At 42.3% G+C, this 20,418-nt stretch overlaps 1 protein-coding gene across 7 annotated transcripts in view; it reads right to left on the bottom strand.

Annotated features, from left to right (window-relative positions):
• The window catches only part of VMP1 (vacuole membrane protein 1), a 61,213-nt gene that overhangs the window by 15,141 nt on the left and 25,654 nt on the right, over window positions 1-20,418 (bottom strand). For all 7 annotated transcript variants that reach the window (XR_004499841.1, XR_001524550.3, XR_001524551.3 and 4 more), the window contains 3 exons: window positions 16,816-16,947; window positions 3,414-3,494; window positions 473-589 (listed from right to left, as the gene is read on the bottom strand). Coding sequence is in view for 3 of the 7 variants with exons in the window: in XM_015646560.2 (XP_015502046.1) it covers window positions 473-589; window positions 3,414-3,494; window positions 16,816-16,947 (330 nt within the window). In the remaining 4 variants the exon portion in view is untranslated. The remainder of the gene's footprint in view (window positions 1-472; window positions 590-3,413; window positions 3,495-16,815; window positions 16,948-20,418) is intronic.

Below are 20,418 nucleotides of genomic sequence, written 5' to 3'. Positions count from 1 at the left end.
GAGCAGGAAAAACGGGGCCCACCAGAGCCAGGCCCTTTCCAAATGACCTGGGACACCAAAAATCGCTGCCCCAGCCCCAAAACTGAGGCAAATCTGCCCAAACTGGGCTGGCCCAGCCCCGTGGGGCTCAGTGGGGTTTTTTCACTGAGCTAAAAAGGGCATTTCAAAGTGCAAATGAGTGTTTGCTACCAAAAAGGCCAGTTCAGTGTGAGTGGAGGCCTGGCAGTCTGGTTAAGGCAAGGTAAATACCTTGGCTAACCACCAATTTCCTGAGCCGGTCAGCAGCTATAAATTACTCACTTGCCTCAGTTTGGAGGAGCCCAGCAGCGCCTTTATTGTAAATCCTTTGCACCAAATTAATTTCCATTACTTAGGAGACTCCAGGATTCATTCCCAAGGAACACAGTAGAACAGGCAGGGAAAGAATCAAAGGTTTCACCCTCTCCAGCCCCGAGGGAGGGGCAGCACTTGCCTGGATGTGCATTTTAATCACGGCTTTTCCAATCAAGGTTGCACCAAAGAACGTCCAGAAGGGAACCAGAAAGTGGCCACAAGTTATCCCAGCCAGGTCAAACAGGGGGTTTGGGATCTGTGGAGTGCAAGGGAAAGAGGTTCAGGAATTACAGCACACACTGGATGGACAGGAACACAACAGACTCTGAAATTTTGAAAAATGAACAGTTTCCCCTTCTCCAACTTGATCCAAAACTCTTGTGTCTTAATAATTACAAAAATGTTGATGTCACACCACATAACTTAAGTCTCTGGGATTCAGCTAGACAGTGTCCCAGACAATTCCACTCTCATGGTCCCTCCTTACCCCTGGATCCTGAAAAAAGCTAATGAAAAGTTTTCCATGTGAAATGCACAGAAACCACAGCAAAGCCATTTTGAGTGATTTATCAAATTTTCTCTCTGACAAGCACATCACTCTTGGAAGCCAGAGTTCCAACTGATCCCCAGTGATTTCCAGCTGAGAAACTACATGAAAAACTGGCATTTATAGTCATATGTATCCAGTTTTAAAGCACTGATTAGATTTTATTAAGCATATGCATTTCATTTAAAATTAAAATAATTTTTTATTATTATTAAACTGCTGGCCTGCCTTTTTGTATTGTGATACTATCTGTAAAATATTTTTGAAATGAAACCAAGAAAGTATCTGAATTCCAACCTTTCCCTCTCAGCCTGGAGCACAGGGGCAGTGTCTGAGCAGGGTCACTCCCAGGAGCAGCGTGGTACTGGGGTGACAAACTGCAGCACTGCCGGTGTTTTGTGACTTAAAGAAAGAAATAAAGAGTGCAGATTGGGAAAGAATAAAGCACATTCTGCCACCAAGCCTGCAACCTGTGAGAAAGGGTTCAGTGGACTGTTGGAGAGCAGCAATTCAGATTTATGAGCAGCCACAACAGCACCTGCAGAGGAAGAAATGTGAAGCGGGCTCTAACGCTGGAACGGTCCCTGAGCAGCTCCACCTGGCCAGCTGCTCTGGGCACGGGAGCTGGTCAATGATTGACTCCATCCTGCTCCTGGGAGCCCAGGCTGCTCCAGCTCTCCAGGGTGTTCCTGGCTGGCTGCTCCCAGGGTTTCTTGTCGGTTCACAGAACGCTTTAATCCCCGCAGTGGGTTTGGGGCAGGGTGCTGTGGGTACAGCACACCGCGGGCACGAGTTACTCAGCACGTCCCCAGGAGGGTGGCTGAGCAGCCAGCAAGGATTTCTCTGTGCTTGTTACTGAAAATTGCTTCAAAAAATTAAAAGACAAGAGGGAAAATTCTCACAAGTCACAGCGAGGAACTTGGAGGCTGATTCTTGTTTTGTTCCTTCCCCAGAACTGCCTTTATATAGAAATAAACTCCAGACAATCCTGACTTCCTTATTGCCACCAAACAACATGACAGTCAGTTGACTTCACTGGGTAAACTTGCAGAATATTAATTTCCATTTGATGGTGTTTTTACAAAGCATTTGGAAACCATCACTTGAGAGAAAAGGACCCACAGCTGGGACAGTCATTACCACTTCACCAGCAAGTTCTCCACTCGTAAAAAACACATCAAATCAAACTCTCCCTAAAATCCAGAAGGAAGATGACCATTACAAGGGAGACACCTGGTAGAGCAGAGAGAAGCAGAGAGAAGCCCTGAGTCAAAGCCCTTGGGCTCATGGGGGCACAGCCAAATGCAAGGAGCACAAGTGGGGGGCTCTTTCCTTCCCCTTCCTCACCCAGAGGTGCCACACAAAGGGACAGCTCTGCATTCCTGCTTTTCCAAGGCCTCTGGATCCTTTCACGTCTCCATTTCTCCTGCAGCTGTTGTGTGAGCACATTTACAAACCCCCAGGTGTGCCCTGGTGGCTCCTCATCCCTCCCCCAGCCCAGCTGCAGCTCAGGGCCTGGGCAGAGAAGTGGGGAAGAAGTTAAGCAAATGTTTAAATATTACTAAGCAGGAACTCCGGGGGTGTTTACAGCACCTCTCGTGTTTACCAACTCCTTCCTCCTGCTCTCCATTCCTCCACCCTGCCCTGTCACTCATCCCTGCCACCTCCAAGCTGTGGTGGTGACAAGGACAGGGACTAGCTGGGGCAGGGATGTGTCCTAGGACTGAGTCAGAGCAGGGGGCAGCTCCTGAGAGCTCCCTGGCTGGGAGGATTTAAGGAGCAGCTTGAAAGCTACGACTCCACTCTAAACATTAAGACATTTCAAAGGATTAGTGAGCAGGAGCTTTATGTCAGCAACTGTAATCAGATTAATTCTAACACAGGTTACCCACATTTGAGCAAGCAGTTGGCTGTGTCATCTCTACAGTTTAGGAAACCAAGAGATGCTGGACAAGTGTGGAGTGAAAACCTCAGCAGCTGGGTAATGTTGTGGTTATTCCAGAAAAATGGGACTGGTGGGGTCCCACAGTTGGTGTGTGGGATGGAGAAAAAGGCACACCATTCCTACCAGTTCCAGAGAGATTTAAACCTCCAGTATAATTTTTTTTATTCTGAAAGAAGAGCATTATCCTACTCAAAACTAAAATAGCATCACTGGAGATGCTCCTTTCACCTCTTGATTAAAAAAGCCATGAGCAGTTTGTAGCTCCACAGCCATGATTTAAATTTGTTTCTTTTTCTGTCCTCTCTGGTTCCTAATGACCCAAAGAACAGATTTGGGAGGACTGGAATGGATGAACAGGATTTCTGCAGGTGGTTTTCCACTCTCCAATCCATCACACCTCTGGATTTGAGGATGTCAAGAATGTCAAATACATCAGCACCTAAAGAAATCATAACACAATTCCAGCAGATTTTGTTTCCCTAAGCACCACAGAGATCACAGAAACTGAAAACAAAAATGAATTCCATGGCAAGACATCCAAGCTGCAGTTTGTGCCCATAAATCCCCCTTTTCCTGGGAAAAACTCACCGAGGCACAGGCCAGGATCCCAAAGAACCCAACCTTCTGCACCAGGTTCTGCACAGCCAGTTTAGCCCGGGAAGCAAAGTCCTGCAAACAGGAAAACAAAGTTATTCATGAGGAAAACCCCACCTGAACAGAGCTCAGAAGGTGTGTGATCTCCAGGATTTCCTAGCTAGGAACTGGGAGGATTTAAACCAGAAATGCCAGTTTGAAACCCTGAGTTTAGAGGGACAATTGTGGTGCTTGGGGTGGAAACCTTGAGAAAATTCACTGAGTTTTGTCTTTGCAAACCCTGTGAGAGGCACTAAGTTCCCACTGCTAAGGAAACTGGTTTTCCAGTATTTATTTCCCCATATCTTTGGAATGTCAGTGCTGCTTATACCTTAAACAAGCAGAGGGAATTAATTCCTCCAGTGCCATTTTCAGGGGTAAAAAGGAACTTTCTGAGAACAGAAAAAGCACAATAATCCCATTATATCCTTAGATCTGTTCTCCCAAACTCAGGATCTCAATCAAAACAGCCAATTCCAGGCACAGCCTACAACAGACTTGTAAAATTCATTAAAATCCATCAAGTTGAGCCTAAATTACTTTAAAAGCAGGGAAGGTGCAGCCCCTGTGACTGAAGCTGTTCTGTACAAAGCTGCCTCCTTTTATTTTGTGATCAGTCCTTACTCCTGAGACTCTAAATTTGCCAAACACACAGGAAACCCCTTAAAAAGCAAAGATAAAGATTCTCACAAGCAGTTCCTTTGAAAGTGAGAAGGGAATTTACAGGAGATAAAATTCTTTTGAAGCAAAACTGTCCAGAAAAATGAAAGCAAGGTCAGTGCTCCCTACTCAGGCTTGACCACAACATTTCCAGAAAGCTGGGACTCCTTGGGAATAGCAAACATTAAAAAATAATTATCCATTCCTTTTTAAAAACCTACAAGTAACAATAAAATCCTGATTTTCCAGGAGCAATGCAATACACAAGGAAATTACTTTAATCAATAATCAATGATATTCTAAATTCCACCCTTTACTATTGGATAGTAGAATGTAGAATATTATTAATTATTGATTAAAGCAACTGCAGGGTAATCCAGAAAAATTACATTTATGTAATTTTAACTTTGTTGCAGTTCTGTTGAAACTTTAAATACTACACACCAAAGAAGGAAAACTATAATTATTTTACAATGTTCTTGCTTATTACTCAAATTTTGAGCTGTAGAATTGACAAAATTTTCTGTGGCAGATTAAAAAGAAATAGATTTTTGATGAAACACTTGCTTCTTTTTACATCCCTTTTTCAAGTAGTAGCTTTTTTCCATTAGTGTACTTTCAAACATTTAAATTCTCAATTTAAAAATCAAATAAATCCCAAAACCAATTATTATTGTAGTCAGAATAATTCTATTTATTGTATTTAATGCCTGAAAAAATAAATTAAAACTGAAAGAAAAATGCTAAAGAAATGAGATTTCCTAAATCTATCAGGAGGACATTTTTAACCACAGGGAAATATAAAACCCCTCTAGAATATCCTATAAAGGTGAATTTCCACACTTTGACCAGGAGTCACACCTTGGGCTCATAATTACAAAATGGAAGAGATAAAATATTCACTTTTTTAATGAAAATTTTCCCTGATATTTTCCCATTGAACTCTTAGGATCCCCCGAGCACACGAGGGATTAAACCTGCTCCCAGTGAGGCTGACACCAAACCCTTGAGCTTATTCTGACAGGAAACAATCTGGAAAGTAAAACTGAATTTTATGTTTTGGGTTGGTTTTTTTTTTTTCATTAAAAGAGCAAATTCTGACACAAATTGTTATAAACAACAAAACACAACAATTTACTGAAGACCGAGCCCAAAACTCTTGCGACATCCAGGGCACTTCCTGCTCCAAGCCCAATTCCCTCTGGTTATTTCCAAGGAAACAGAACCCAAAAAGGGGATCCCAGCTCCAGTGGGACCCTCAGGATTTGGGATGGGCTGACAGGGGTGAAGGGAATCAGATCCCCAGGATTTTCCCCAAGGAAAATGGGATTTTCCCCAAGGAAAACACCTCTCCCAATTCCCCCAAGTGAAAATCAGTCTGTAGGACTTTACAAATTCATTTAACACCAAAAAGTTCTAAAGCAGATTTTGTCCTTGGGAAAGGTGTCCTGAAATAGTTCCCTCCTGAGGGATTTCTGGAACACAGCTCAGTGTGGCCAGGACATTTGCAGTTCCTGTTTTCTCCCCTATTTCCCAAAGCTCACGGGGTTGGAGCAATATTTTCACTTTTATAAGCCAATAAATATTTTTTCCTCGCAGTTCCATAAATCTGATGGCAAAGTATCTTTAAAATAAAACACTCCAAGACAATTATTCAAATGGCTCCATGATTTATTTGCATGGAAGTTGTTTCTATTCTGATTTTAATTTATTCCCCCATTATCTTTTACTGTGTTGCTAATGCTCTGTTGTATTCATTTTCACAAGCTGGAATTGGAAATAAACTCTCTAGCAAATGAGACTAATAAAGTAATACTTGCAGCACGGCTGCTTTAATAAAATATATTATTATAATTATATTTAAATTGACTCTATTAACTTAGGGTAATGCACAGTGCACCATTTTAAACCAAATTTCTTAAAAAGAACCAGCTTCCCTCACTCACATTTCTCAACTACAAAATTCCAGGCTGCCTTGAAACTAATATTTCCCCTCCAGCTAAAAACATATAAAACATAAGAAAGCTAATAATGAAGGTCTTTAAAAAAAGTTTAACAAGTTTGCTTCAAAAAGAACCCCAAACCAAAACCAATGTTGGAGCAAATTTTCTCACCTTATTAATTCATAACTTTATTTTTTAAAGTTATTACTCAGCTTTCTTTGTTAAGTTTTGGTTTTACATTGTCTATCACAAAGTACTTCATGGAAAGCAAAATTTTAAAGTCTAAAAATTTCACTCAAGAACTTGTAATTTGTCTTCCTTTTTTCCAAATTTTCTAAATAAGCCAAAATTAAAGATTTTTTGGTACCTATTTTCTATGATCTAATGTAATCACAGCTATGAAAAATTTGCAGGGTAATAAACCTACCAGGGTTGCAACAAAACTATGAATTCCAGCCTCAACATTTACTCTTTGAAAACAAGTTCAGAACTATTTCTCTTTGGTTCCTTCCTTAAATTTTGTTTGACAAATCTTTGCGACATCTGCAACAATAAAAAAGCCTTAAAAGTTTCATTTCTCTGAGAATACAATCCCCAGTTTCACAACTTTTACCTATTTCACAACCATTTTTTTTTTCTTTTCTAAAGCCTGCACGGGGAACAATCTTTTCTCTCCATGTTTTAAGCATTTGAAATAAAAGAAAATAACTTTCATAACTTACTGCTTTAAAAATATTATTATTTATTGCTTTAAAAATATTATTATTTATATATATATTTATATATGAAAAGAGACAAAAGTTCAGCTACTTACAGGCAAACCATTTTCCCCCCAAATTAAAGTTTCTAGACTGGACTGGCCTCTCAGCTAATTGTGATTCATTCTTTATAACATTTCAGGATGCCTTAGCTCACTGTGTCCCTTTCAAAGATGATTTATTTTTTGGGGTTTGGAAATAGATTTCCTGTGAGTGCCACAGTGCAGGCAGAGGAAGGTTAAATGATTAAACATGACTTCATTGGGTTAATCATCAGATCCCAAGAACGGGGCTGGAACAAGAGGCACGGAAAGGTCAGGGATGATTCCCCAGGCCCAGCTGGCAGCTCGGGGTGGGGGAATTGTCCTGGATCTGCTCAGCCTCAGGAAAAGGGAATTTTTCATCATTTGACCGACCCCAGTGGCTCCATGGGACAAAAAAAATCCCAAATTTCCAAACCGAAAGGGATGGTAAAGAGAATTTCCATGTTAGGCCAGTGTTCCTCTTTAGATGGGCCTGTGGAGCAGCCCTGTGTAAATGTGGACCTTTGATCCCTGGAAAAGTCCTTCCTGAAAGACAGAATGGACAACCTTGTCTAAGTTACAAAGTTTTGTCCCATCCCTCTGTTTTACTTGGTTTCCATTTGTAATTTAACCTCTCTCTTCTTTGTCCTTGCCCTGAAAAGTTGGTGAGCTCCTCTGAATGTGAAGGAAGAACAAGCTCCTCACCAGATTTAACTAACAAGCTCGAGGAAAAAAAATCATTTTAATGAATGTTTTTTTCCTCTTTTCTCTCTGTAACAGAACACTCACAATTAATTGTTCCCACTGAAATTGTGAAGCCTCTTTTTTCTCACTCTGGTTGATTGATCCGCAGGAGTAGTTGGAGGTATCCAAGGAGCTCTGAATAATCAGAGTTGGACTGAATCCCACAGAAAAAAACCTGTAACACTTCCCCAGCTCTGCTCTCTGAAGCCTGCACAGATTATGCAATGTGACAGTTCATTTTCAAACAGTTGCAATCAGATTTTAGGAGCACTGAAAAACCAACAGCTCCCATCACATCCCAGCTCTGAAAAACACGATCCAGATGCAGATTCCAGGGATTTCAGGCCTAGAAAAACTTCTCTCCTGTTTATTTTCTGCTGTAAATACCTCAAACACTGTACAAATACTTTGGTAAAATTGGCAGATTTAGCACAAAGATGGAGTAAATTCCTTCCCAAGTTCATGGTGTAAATTCCCTGCTCGTGAGGTCACACAGGGCCTTAGGCTGGGATCAGGGGAAGTCAGGGATGTATTAATGCCACAGATATTCCTCACCTGGCAGATGCTGGCCTAGAGAACTTAAAAATTTTTCTAGAAGGCCTGGAAGGAGGTACACAGGATTTGTAACTCTGACAGAGAACAGGAGCATGAGTGAAAAAAATTAGAGGACATAGAGAGAGATCTGTATGTGTTACACCTTGATGGTTCTCCAGGAGAACCCTGGAACAGCTGGAGAGAGGGAAGTTCATCCTCCTGCAGATTCTCCAGGCCAAATGTGTCCCTGGTGTGTGATCCCTCAAGATTTGAGCATTATTGCTATTATTGGTATAATAAAAAGGTTTAATTGTCCAGATAATCATCTGAAGTGGAGAATATTTTTCCCCCCCAAAGACTGAAGACTGTGTATGAAGCTACCATTTAGATCACCAAAATTATATAGTCCTTAACATTCAAAGAGCTGCCTACAAAGACAGTGCCCCTCTTTATGTAAAAATCCGAGTTATGTTAAAAATGAGCTGCACAGTATTTTGTTTCTTCTGGCTTTCTGTTACAACACAATGGAATCAAACACAACTTATGGGAGAATGACCATTTGTGGTCAGGCAATGGATTCCAGGATTTCAGAAGACTGGGAGGAATTATTAACTCTCTGGAATAAAGCACTGACTGCAGGGGAGCAGCTGCAAAGAAGTCAGAGAGGTACCTAAGGCTGGGAGGTCACAACCACATCCCTGCAAATGGTTCAGCACTCACTGACCAAAACCCACTGCTCAACCCACCCCAAAATACCAAAAGCAACAAATCCCAGAAGTAAATTACAAACAGGAATATTGTGATAGCAGCTCATGGATCTTTGTTTCAGCCTTCTCCAAAATATTTCCAGTTATATGCAAAGGGGCAAACTAAAAGGGGATGTTTCCATTTGATGCCTGAAGAGCAGGGGGTGTGAGGGGTAAGGTTTAAACTTCCTTATCACCCAGAAATCTGGGAAAGAAAGGTCCTGTCTGGGAAATGAGACCCCCAAAAGAGGAAGCTGGAAAAAGGTTTCAAGGATTACTGAAAGCAGTGATGGGATGGCAGCAGAACTAAACAAGCACCAAGTTTGATGAAAGAAAAGGATTTACACACAACAGGCATACACAGACATTCCAGATTCTAAGTTTTGCTTCATGAGAAGTCTGGGTTTTCTGAGACATTAAATTGTGGAAAAGCAGTTGGATAATCATGGAAAATTTGGAAGAGAAAAGGACATAGATGTTGAACATGAAAATAGTTTTAAAAAGTACAAGACAAAGGCAACCAACCAGCAATAAAACAGCCTTGGCTTCTTCAAAGAGCTGTGGAAAGACAGCAGCACCCACAAAGCCCCATTAAACAGACTGTGCTGGAGATCTAAGGGCTTGAAACTGCTAAGACTACAATATCAGAATATTTGTAGGCAAGGATGAACATACAGTAGATATTACAGACAAATCCCAAGTCAACAAGAAATTATACCTACAGGTGGATTCTTCTCCTGGCCATTTTGAGGATGAGAATGCTGGACACAGATTTATTTCCACATCTGTTTGTCTTCAAATACAAATTCTGAGGTTGGCTGAGTGTTAAGGTTAAGGGGTGCTGCTGCAATCCAGAGATAATCAGGAGGATGCTCATCTTTGGGACTTTGTAAACTCAGACATGAGTAACTACAATTAGTTCTTGGGTCAGAAAACCTTAAGTTTTTCTATAGAAAATACAATTAAACCCATTGTCTTCTTATCAAATTTTGAAAGTGATGTTACAAAAGACAGCCAAAAGAACCCACAGAGTTGTGTGAGGAGCTGAATTTTTTGCAAGTCCTGTGGGAGCAGAGACAACAGAGTGCAGTGTCCATTCCAACAGCAGGCTTGGCTTTCCCAGGTCATTGAATTTTAGCCTGTCTTGGAGTAAAAGTGTGAAACTTCCAAATTATGGGTCCATATTATGGTAAATAAAATCTCCCCATTAACAGGAGCAGGAATGAACTCAACCAGCTCTGGATCAGTCCATTAGTTCCACTAGGAAGTTCCAGGTATTTTCTCATTTCATAAATCATCTGGATCACGGTAGGAACTTCTTATTTCCCTCCTTTCTCCCTCCCCCTTCTCGAGGGAAGAACCAGAGAATGTTTCTTTACAACAAACTCCATCTGAGGAGCTTTAATATCAAGATTTCAGCCTGTTACAATCACACTCAGGTTCAGAAGGGAAATACTGAAAGGAACACGGATTATTAGGGCTCAGTGAGCTCTATAACTCAAATTTAATGCCACCTTTTTCCACAGCTAGAACTGAAACCCTCAGACTTCTACATAAAAAAGTCCTTTTGCTTCACACACTGTAAGAATAAAGAAATTTTGTAAAGAATGAGACACAATTAAAGGAAACAGCCTAAAGGAAGAGGAAGGAGCATGTCCTTTCAGCCTTATCAGATCTGTCCTGCAGAGCTGTAGCCCCTTTAACCACATCCCCTGCCACCTCTGCTCCTCAGTGTGTCCACTTTGACACTCTGCAGCTTTCCAGCCCTGCACAAAAACACAGAATAAACGGATTGCTTTCCTTGCTGAACAACCACTTTCTATTCACATCTGCCAGGAGGCCTGGCAGATCCTGCAGCCCATTTTCAGGGAAGGGAGCTGTCAGTGGGAATGTCAGCAGCACTGGGGGAGATTTCCCAGGGAGCCTGTGCAGCCTCCAGCCCTGGAGGGCTCCAGGACCAGCCCAGACAATGCCCTGAGGAACTTGAGATGGATTAGGGGGAAAAAAAATAAAAGTTAAACTAGAAACTGCCTCAGGTCCTTCTCAAGGTGAATTTTTCTGTGATTCCATGACAAGATACTACAGCCACAGGCAAGGAGATGAGTGGAGTAAAGGAACATCCCAGCACTCCCCAAAACCCCACTGAAGCTGCTCATTTATCTCCAAGCTCCCACTGCAATCAATTATTGTGGCCACAGCTCTGCCAATTCCAGAATATTGTTATTTTACAAAAATCCATTCTAAAGAATCAAGCCCTATTTTGAGGTTGTTTAAGATCCAGACATTGTAAGGAAGGAATTTTTCATAAGCAGTCACGAAAATTGGCATTTCCAATCTCTGATAAACCTGAGAACTCAAAGCCATCAGCACTGAAAAAAATACTGTTTCTCCACACAGGACTTAGACATAAGTTGAGGATTAAAATAGAATGGAAGTGAGGAACTTCTGACACAGCTGACAAAGCCTTTAGCACACACAAGTCTTCCCTCTCAGCCCAGATGTGCAACCTCTCCCCTGTTCTCCCTGGAAGGGACAGAGGTTCCCAGACAGCTCAGAGAAGTGGTCTGCATACCAGACTCTTGTACAACACAGATATTTAAACAGTGTCTGGAGCAGGGGAAAAAAAACCCAGCCATTTTCTTGATTATAATACTATAATGAATTTCTATCAGTTATTGAAGGTTGTCCTTAAAAAAATATTTAAAGCAGCTTTTCTGTCCCAGTTTTTGATCATTTATTGATCTTTCTCAGAATACTGAGGAGTGAAATATCAAGCCTTTAGGGACAAATTTTCCCCTTAGAAACTTGTGTTGAGTGATTCCTAACACACATAGAACAGGGCATGAAAATCCAATGACAAAATTCAACCACCTGCTTCTCCACAACTGTGCAAACACAGCTTTCCAGTACATTTGGTGACATTATTTATAATTTCTGTTGTAAAGTGAGAAATTTGTTGCTGAGAAAATCCTCCTGACTTAATATTGAGTGAAAATGTTACAAAGTAACCCAGGTTTCCCCACTGCCTGGGCCATTTCTGATTTATGTATTTACACACTGAACATTAAAATAATTTTTTAGGGAACAGACACAAAGAACACTTCAAAGCAGAACTCAAGAAGTCATCTCCAGTCACCATTAGCAATCAGTGCAATGCCCTGTGCTGTTTTTTCCTTATCTGTGAGCAGGTGTGCAAATGAATAGAACAATGTGGGCACCCAGTGCCCAAAGAAATCCAACCAGGAGGTGCTTTACACATTCCTTACTCACAGCCCTCATTGTCTCCCCTCTGCCTATTTTAACTCTTTGCTACCTCTTTTCTCAGGAAGCGCTCAAGATCAAGTTCCCTTATTTAAAGCTGTCATTGACTCATTCCAAAACTTATTTTAAACTCGATAATTTTGGAGAACAGTTCAAAACTGAGCTGTTACTCAGTGTATCCACCGCTTGTTATACTGTGTGTGAAAACACACTGTCACTTTGCCACCTCACTCCCCAGCACTCGTGGGGAGTTTCTGAAGCTTCAAGGTTGGATCAGCTCTGAATTTCTATTTAATTACAGGCCACCATAAGAGGGAAGAAACCTCCCCTACAGCTATTAACAAACACAGGCATCAAACTTGAGGAATGCAGGGTGTGAGGAGCAGCCTCCTGGTGACCACCCACAGCAGCAACCTCCTTGTGCAGCACAATTAATAAAGAGAGGAAGTTGATGAGGAAAGGGAAGACCGAGCAAGAGAAAGGATGAGTGGAATTTGATGTTCCAGTTTCAACAAGTGATTTCTGGGAAAGCAGAAAAAGGAATAAAAAGTCAAGGTTTCCCGGTTATGGTACATGACCCTTCCACTTCCATTTTTATGATAAATGCTTTATAAAAACCTGCCTGTGGTCTGTTTTAACTTCTTTTTTCTTGTACCAAGTACCCTTAAACGCTGTTGATTAAACAAGCCAGCAGGCTTTTCAAGCAGGAACTTATCAGATAGGAGCTGTTAATTTAATCACGGGAGAGATCCGTTTTGAATTTGGCCATCTTTAACGCTGCTAATTAAGTGAGATTTCACTCATTAGTCGTGCCTAATCATTCCCCGTGAGTGAAGTCAGTGTCGTGTCAGAACACAGCGCTGCCTTCTCCCGGGTGTGGCACGGACTTTGTTCTGCTGCTGCACAGAGCAACCCCACGTGAAGATGAGGAAAAGCGATCCAGGGTTTCCAGCAAGGCTGGAGAGATGTGTGTGACTGTCACCATCACGGAATCCGGGGATTTAACCCCTTGCAGCCCGCGGGGAGCAGGAAGGGGCTCGGTGGAACTCCCGATGCGAGCAAAGGCAGGCGGCTGCAGCTCAGTTTAATACAAACCCTCTCGAGTCCACGTTGACAAATTCTTTAACAAGCCCTGTGGTTACAGGGAAGCTGGTTTCAGTCTGACTCACTCCTGTTCAAACAGTTTACTGGAAATGGAGGGGAGGGGGAATTTTCAGAGAAGTCATGTGATGGCCAGACAAACCACAACCAGTAAAGGTTCAGTGGAGGCAAAAACAGGTCCCAGCAACAACTGACAGCCAGTGTGCAGATGGCACTCAGTCATTTCCAAACCAGTCCTGCTGCATCTCGGCATTTCTATGGATTTAACCCTTCTCCAAGCCTGTGTTCTTCCCGAGGCAGGACACAGCTTGGAGAATAAACAAACAGCAGTGGCTGATAGTAACATAGGCAACTAGAAAATATTTTTACATGGAAATTTGGCTGTGGCGAGACTGCACAGAAGCAAAGCCCCGATGTGTAAATCATTAGTTCTTAAAGAAATGCCACTTAATGAAGCCAAACACTCACGGCCATTAAGGATTAGATATGCAAAGATATCAGTACTTTCCCCTCTCAGCAAGGAGTACCGGGATCCAGCGAGGCCCACGCACTGTCACCGAGTACCCTGAGGGAAGCTGGCACCAAAAGCTGCTTTTTCACTCCTCGGCTTGAAGTGTTTCAGCATGACAGAGAACCGAGGAAAAATTACCAACCAGCAACTATTAAACTGGCAGAAGAGAGTCCCTGCTCATGTGTGTGGGGACACAAAACTGCACGAAGCGTCTGTGACTGTGTCATTACCAAAGTGCTGCCCCAGCACTGAGCAGTGCGTTCACTTCCCCTAATTGAGAGGTTGCTCTGAACGGCTGCACTGGAGATAGTCCCTGTGGCTAAAAGGGGAGCTCTGATAAAACACTCTTTCACTCTGGAATTCGCCTGGAACAGAGTTAACAGCAGCTCAGATGCCGTTTGAAACGCTGCTGGGTTTGAAACGCTGCCTTAAGTATGGACAAATCCCAGGGAGCTGCTCCGGCCGGGGCGTGCTGGGCTCTGCCTTGTGGCAGCTCCGGGGACAAAGAAAAAGCAGTCCCTTGTGCAGGGCACGGCCACGAGGCTGCTCTGCCACTCCCTGCACGGAGCTGGGACTCGCTGTGACCACACAAAGGGACACACAGCAAGGGGAAGTCAGTGTTCCTGTAAAATCAGGGGATTTCTCTCAAGTGTGCTACTGCAGAGTACAGGACAGACGCATCGGCTGCAGGTTAATGAGTTCTCTCAAAAGGCAGCACAAGGAGACAGGTCACTCAGATCTGAGAGATTCAGGACAGAAAATCCATCAATAGACTCTTTAAAGTAAATGGCATTTTACTCTGTGTAACTCTGAATGGAGCACTAAACCTTTATGCTGTTTAATCCTCTTAGGTCCTTTTTTTGGCTGGTTGTTTTTTTGTGGCCCAGCCAGAAGCATATTCCCTCTCCCAGATCCTTTAGGCTGGATGCTGTAGCCACAATCTATTCTCACCAGAGAAGATGCTCATCTGTTTCTCCAAATTACCATTGTTTTTGAGACAGAGCAGCAGTGAGCTCTCTGAACAACACACGCAGCAAAAACGTCAAAGCAGCTGGCTCTGCCTCGTAGGCAAAGAGCAGCTCAGCTATTCTTCAACATCCAACACCCATTCCCAAACCTTTCCAAAAAGCTGGATGCAAAGAGACCTTTATACTGAAAAAATGCTCCTGTCACTTGGCATCGAGCATTTGCAGAATCCCCAAGGCACAGGACACTTGTCACAGCCCCCATATGAGGCTTCAAACTCAGCAGAGTGGGAGAAAGCTGATGGAGGTAATAACAATTGTTAATGAGCAATTTAAAAATAGACATCACCACTGCTCATGAATACAAATTACAGAGCAAAGAGTGATAAGCTATGCTGGAGATTGGGATTTACAGAGGTCATAGGAAAGGCAGGCCTGTCTCCCTCAGACATCCAGAGAAAACACGGTTGAAGCCAAAAGCAAAAAGGAAGTCACATTAGCAAATGGAAAAAACTGAACTGTCAGTTTTATGAGCACAATACAATTTAATCGGATTGTCGAAGCCTCATGTTAAAAGAGTTTATAGAGACCAAACCACAAGTGGAGTTTGAAAGATTTTTTTTTTTTTTCCTGGCCATCCATCCACAAAACAACACGCTTCAATCCAAACTCAATTGCCAAGAAAATAAAATCAAAAGTACTGGTAAATAACAGCATCATTTTTCTTCATTAATTCCACAAGGCCGTTTGTTTACTCCAGGCAGTCAATACAGCTATAGTTTGGCCTGGCCTGACAAAATGCTCTCTAGCAAAAATTTTCTTCCCAAGAATCTCACTGTGCGTTCTGGAAACCATCTCTGGCTGCTCCCACAACTGTACACACATATAATTTGCTGGGAGAGTTTCAGTAAACACAGATACTGAAGTCATGTATTGAACTGGTTTCGTTGTTGTTTTTTTTACCACAACTTGATTTTTGTACAGTTAAGGGATTACTTTGCAAAGCAAAGATTGATGGGAGAGTAAAGAACAAAGCGGATTCTTTTTTCCCCCTGCTGCATCTTTAAAAAAATAGAAGAATTTACTATTTATAATAGCAGAAAAACCCTTTGGAGCCTTCTAGCAGGGGGAGGCTCTCGGGAAACACAGGGTTCACTGTTAGAATTACTAGATTGCATTCAGTATTTCCAGACAAACCACTTTCATGGAAAAGCTTCATCCATTTTTTTGAAGGAGGGGAAAAAAAAAGTATATATTTATCTCCAGAAAATACCCTGGCAGAGGAGTTTAAGGACATCAGTGCACGGTAAATAGCATCTGCTGGTTTTTAACAGCAGTCTCATGACCCCTTTCAACTTAGTGGCAGACAAAACAGGATAAGAAGGAAAAATACAGAGGGAAAAATTCAGTGGCAAGCAGCATGAGGAAAAAATGTTTAATTTCGTCTAAAACACTATCAGGAACTTGTGACCAGGATGCAAACTCCTGACCTGAAGGAAAAATTATCCACAACAGTACCTGACTGGTGTGCAGCATCAACAGCAAACTGTGCACTGTTAAACCCCTGGAGAAAATAAATGACAAGAGCAACAAAAAGGGACTTGGAGCAGTTTTGCTGCATTTCCACATCAGGAAAAATGTTTCCTCGGGCTGATGAATGGGTCACAAACTGGTCCCTGAGGGTGTCAGTGGCAAGGCAGGCAAATGTCATCTGAAAGGGGTGAGCTGAGGCTGAAAATCATCTCTGGCCCAGGGAAGCTTTAAATGCAGCCAGAACAACCAGGATTATGGAACAGCAGCTCCTCTACCCCTGTTTTCCCAGCCCAGTGTCTCCCAACCTTTATTGTGCTGTTCTTGGAATTCCAAATAATTGCAGTACTTGTAGCAAATACTTGGCTGCACTATTTTATCTGCTTCAACAAGCTGCCTTCTTGTCCTCCCATCACCACAGGTATCACCCAGTGCAGGATCTTTTTCCATCCCTGGGAAGTCTCTTGTGAGCTCACACCAACTGATTTTTTGGCCCCTTCTCATTTAAATTGAATGGTTATTTACTCCCTCTTAGTTGCTCTGTGCTTTATTAATTCTGTTGTTTTGCAGGCTGTCCTTACTTGTGCAGTCTCTGCGTGTTCCAGCATCTCCTCGAATTCCTGGTACTCCTCATCATCAGGTTCAGCACCCGACAGCCGGGCTGCCCTCGCCATAAAATACGGGGGCAGCTCTCCAATGGCTGTACCAGCACCCTGGGAAAAGAACAATCCTGATTTATTTTCCTGTTTATTCCCAAACACAAAACATGTGACACGCACAAATCCCGTGGCCATTCTCCGAGCCGACAAGACCAGCTGTTTGGAGCAGTTTGCTTTCATCTACCAGGTCAGAATTCCCATTATTTCCAACAGAATGCTGTTCCCTCTGAATCCCTATTTCCCTTTCTTTTCCCTGTGCAGGGGAAAGCCTGGGGGTTGCAGGGTCAAGCAGACACGACCTGTGCATCCCCGGGGCCCCGCGGAGCGGCGCGTGGCCGGAGCCGTGGGAGGCTGGAGCTGGTGGCCCTGCTGTCCCCCACATCCCTGTGTCCCTCACATCCCTATCCCACACATCCTGAGTCAGCACTGCTGTGTCTCACCCCACCACATGATGCCAGACACATTCCCCAGCATGTGACAGCCCTTCATCCCCAGGGGCCTCCAGAATAATCCGGGAGCTCCCCCCCGGTGCTGTCCTGGAGTTCGCTTGTTCAGTCATGGGACCCTGGGCAAGTGTTTGTTAGAAAACAGGCTCAGGTTTTACTACAGCAAGGGAAAAAAAAAAGTTAAGCAAAGCCTGAGCTCGAGTTTTCCCTCTCCTTCAGCTGGGATAGCTGGAGCCAACCCCAGATGAAAGGACGGCTGCCTTCTCACCGCAGGAAAATTGTATTTGTTTTCTCAGGACATCAAATGACTCATTTCAGTCTTGTGGGTAAAGGCAGCTTTAGCTTAACCAAGGGAAAAGAGAGAGACAAGCTAAGATTGAACATATGGATAAACAGAGGCTAGTGGAACAGGAACTTGGAATGAACTCAGGATGGTTTAAATTTAGGGCAGGTAAGAGACAATAGTCGGGCACTGCACGGGAATGTGCTCCCTGCAGATGGCTTTTCTCTCCCAGGGTCAGCACTGAGTAACAAATGCTTTTCTCCTCCTTTGAAGCAACGTGAAAGCTTTTCAATTTCCTTTGTTCCTGCTCTATACACAGCTGCAAGCAAGAATTCCAGCTGCTGTGGATATTCCAAATCAACAGGTTGTGGTTTTAAATACCACCGCAGTTACCCAAGCTGTTAAATTCTCAGTTTAAGCACCCAAAGTGCACAGCCTCAAATGTTTATGCCCTTGTTTTCCACAGAAGAAAAAATTCAAATGACTGCAACAAGCTGAACTTCATTAATCTGCATATTTCTGGCACAAGGGGAAGATAAGCCTGAAAACAGTAGCAACAACACTTCAGAAAAATTAACTTGAGGTTATGTTCTCAGGGTGATGCAAGAAGAAAAAGTCACATTGCTCCTCCAGGCTCTGCCAATTTGCTTTGGATTCATTCTGTGAACTGAGGAAGAGGTTTGCATGTGTGTACTGGACATGAACTTTCTTTAAATTGGCTAAGTCACATGCTCATTATTACAAAACATTTCAGAAGTGCAACAAAAATCATATGATTTCATGTCTGCTGGAGATAGGTTCCTTAAGTGCATAAAAGAAAAAAAAAAAAGCAAAAAAAAAAAAAAGCAGTAGCAATTAAGGGCTCCAAACCAGTATTTAACTGCTTTTTGTAACATTAGATATTTTCACCATTTAACTCTAAATGTCAGTTTTACATGGAGATTCCTTGGACTCACAACAAACTGGAAAGGCAAATGCTAATCAAAATTCTTTTACATTCAGAAAAGGAAACTGGGAAATGACTCCACTAGAAAGAGTCTTTTAAACAGATTTGATCCTGCTCAGGACACAGGCCGCCTGTTCTGCTAATCCCAAGCAATTAAACATTTTTATTCTTTCCCCTTATTTCTTGTAAAAAACCAAAAAGGCTGCAACACATTAAAAATATAGGGCACTATTGAATTCCTTGTCCCTGTGGGATGGGAGGCTGTGAAAACTGGCATTCACCTAAGAGATTGTTTTTGAGCCCTTCTGCAGGCCAGGGCTGCTGGAGACAACTTTTACAGGGATTGAAAAAAGCATCATTCTCATCCCACCTAATAATTCCTTGGGCACAGGGATATTTAATCCTTGCAACACTCACTGTCAGCAGGAATGGCCATCACTGATGTGCTGGGGACTAGGAATGATTTTAATCTCTGGTTGAAGTTGGCTGCTGATGGTTTTGTGACCTTTGTGCAGATAAATCCTTACATTTCACCCCACAGGACACTCAGCCTGGGTAGTTTTACAGTCACAGCTCTGCAAAGTCATCCTGGGATGATTTGCAAAAATCAGCCTTTTCACTTTCTGGAATTATCTTTGCTAAGTGGACATTTAGTTTAAGAGTGACAGAATCCAAAATAACTCTCTTCCACAGCTTCCATAAGAAGTGAGCTGGAATTAGGACAAAAGAAACACTCTGGAAGCAGCAGCAGCAATTGCCAACTTGATTTGGCTTACAGGAAATTAGCAAGCAATGTTTATGTACTCACGAAACATTCCAAGAAAGCATAACATTACATGAGACACCACTGGTAGACAGAGGATGCTCCCGAGGGAAAATCCAGAGGAGACAGAGTTCAGAGCAAAGGTAGCTGACAGGGAATTTAAAAAAGGAGGGGAAAGGGTGAAAAAGTGGGATACAAATGTTCCTATTCCTTTGTCTTTTCCCTAATCTAATCCAAGGAACTCAGACCACGAAGGCACTGCTTGTTCTCCGGCATGGCTGCTCTGGAGGACACAAGATTCCAGAGACTGCAACTCTGCTCCCTCATTTCTAAACTTAAGATTCCAGAGACTGCAACTCTGCTCCCTCATTTCTAAACTTAATTCTCCTCATAGCTCAGTTTTTACATGCTGCAGATGAAGCAAGAGATGTTTACCCTCAGCTGCATTTTTATTTTGCAACCCTAGAAACGTAGCTGTAAATGCCATTTTTATTGCTTGTCTGTATTAAACAGATTTCAGCACAGGGGGATGAGGAAGAAAATAAAAATAATTTTTACATATATTTATAGTCTTGTAAGTATTCATATGTTTAGCTACTAAATGAGCATTCAAGTAATTCTGGCCTTTCATTAAGAGTGAAATTTAAGCTGTACTCTGCTTTTTGACAGGGCTGTGAGTCCACTTTCTCTGTTACTATTTTGATTTTAGTCTCTAAACTCACACAACCTGACTGGAATTTTTGTAACTAACACAACTGCTGCTACTTAAATAATTGTAGTGACCAGTTGCCTTATATATTAAAGAACACCAGGGCAGGCATCAGATACTGTTTTTAGAATTTCCTTTCTCTGCATTTGAGTTGGTCAACCAAGAATTTAGTAATTAAATCATCAGCTAGTACAGGAAGTCAGCAGCAAAATAAAGTTAATTTGGCATGTAGTTCACAGCAGATGTATCTATGCAAACTGCAATTCAAAATGATCTACATGTAATGAAAAAAACAACACAGCTGACCAAAATTCTCCAAAAATTAAACTTCTACAAGAAACTGCAGATAAAAAAAAAAAAAGAGGAAAACGGAAAGGA

Source organism: Parus major, chromosome 19 (genome assembly GCF_001522545.3).
Source record: "Parus major isolate Abel chromosome 19, Parus_major1.1, whole genome shotgun sequence".
Taxonomy (NCBI): Eukaryota; Metazoa; Chordata; class Aves; order Passeriformes; family Paridae; genus Parus; species Parus major.
This window is presented reverse-complemented; position numbering and strand designations above follow the sequence as displayed.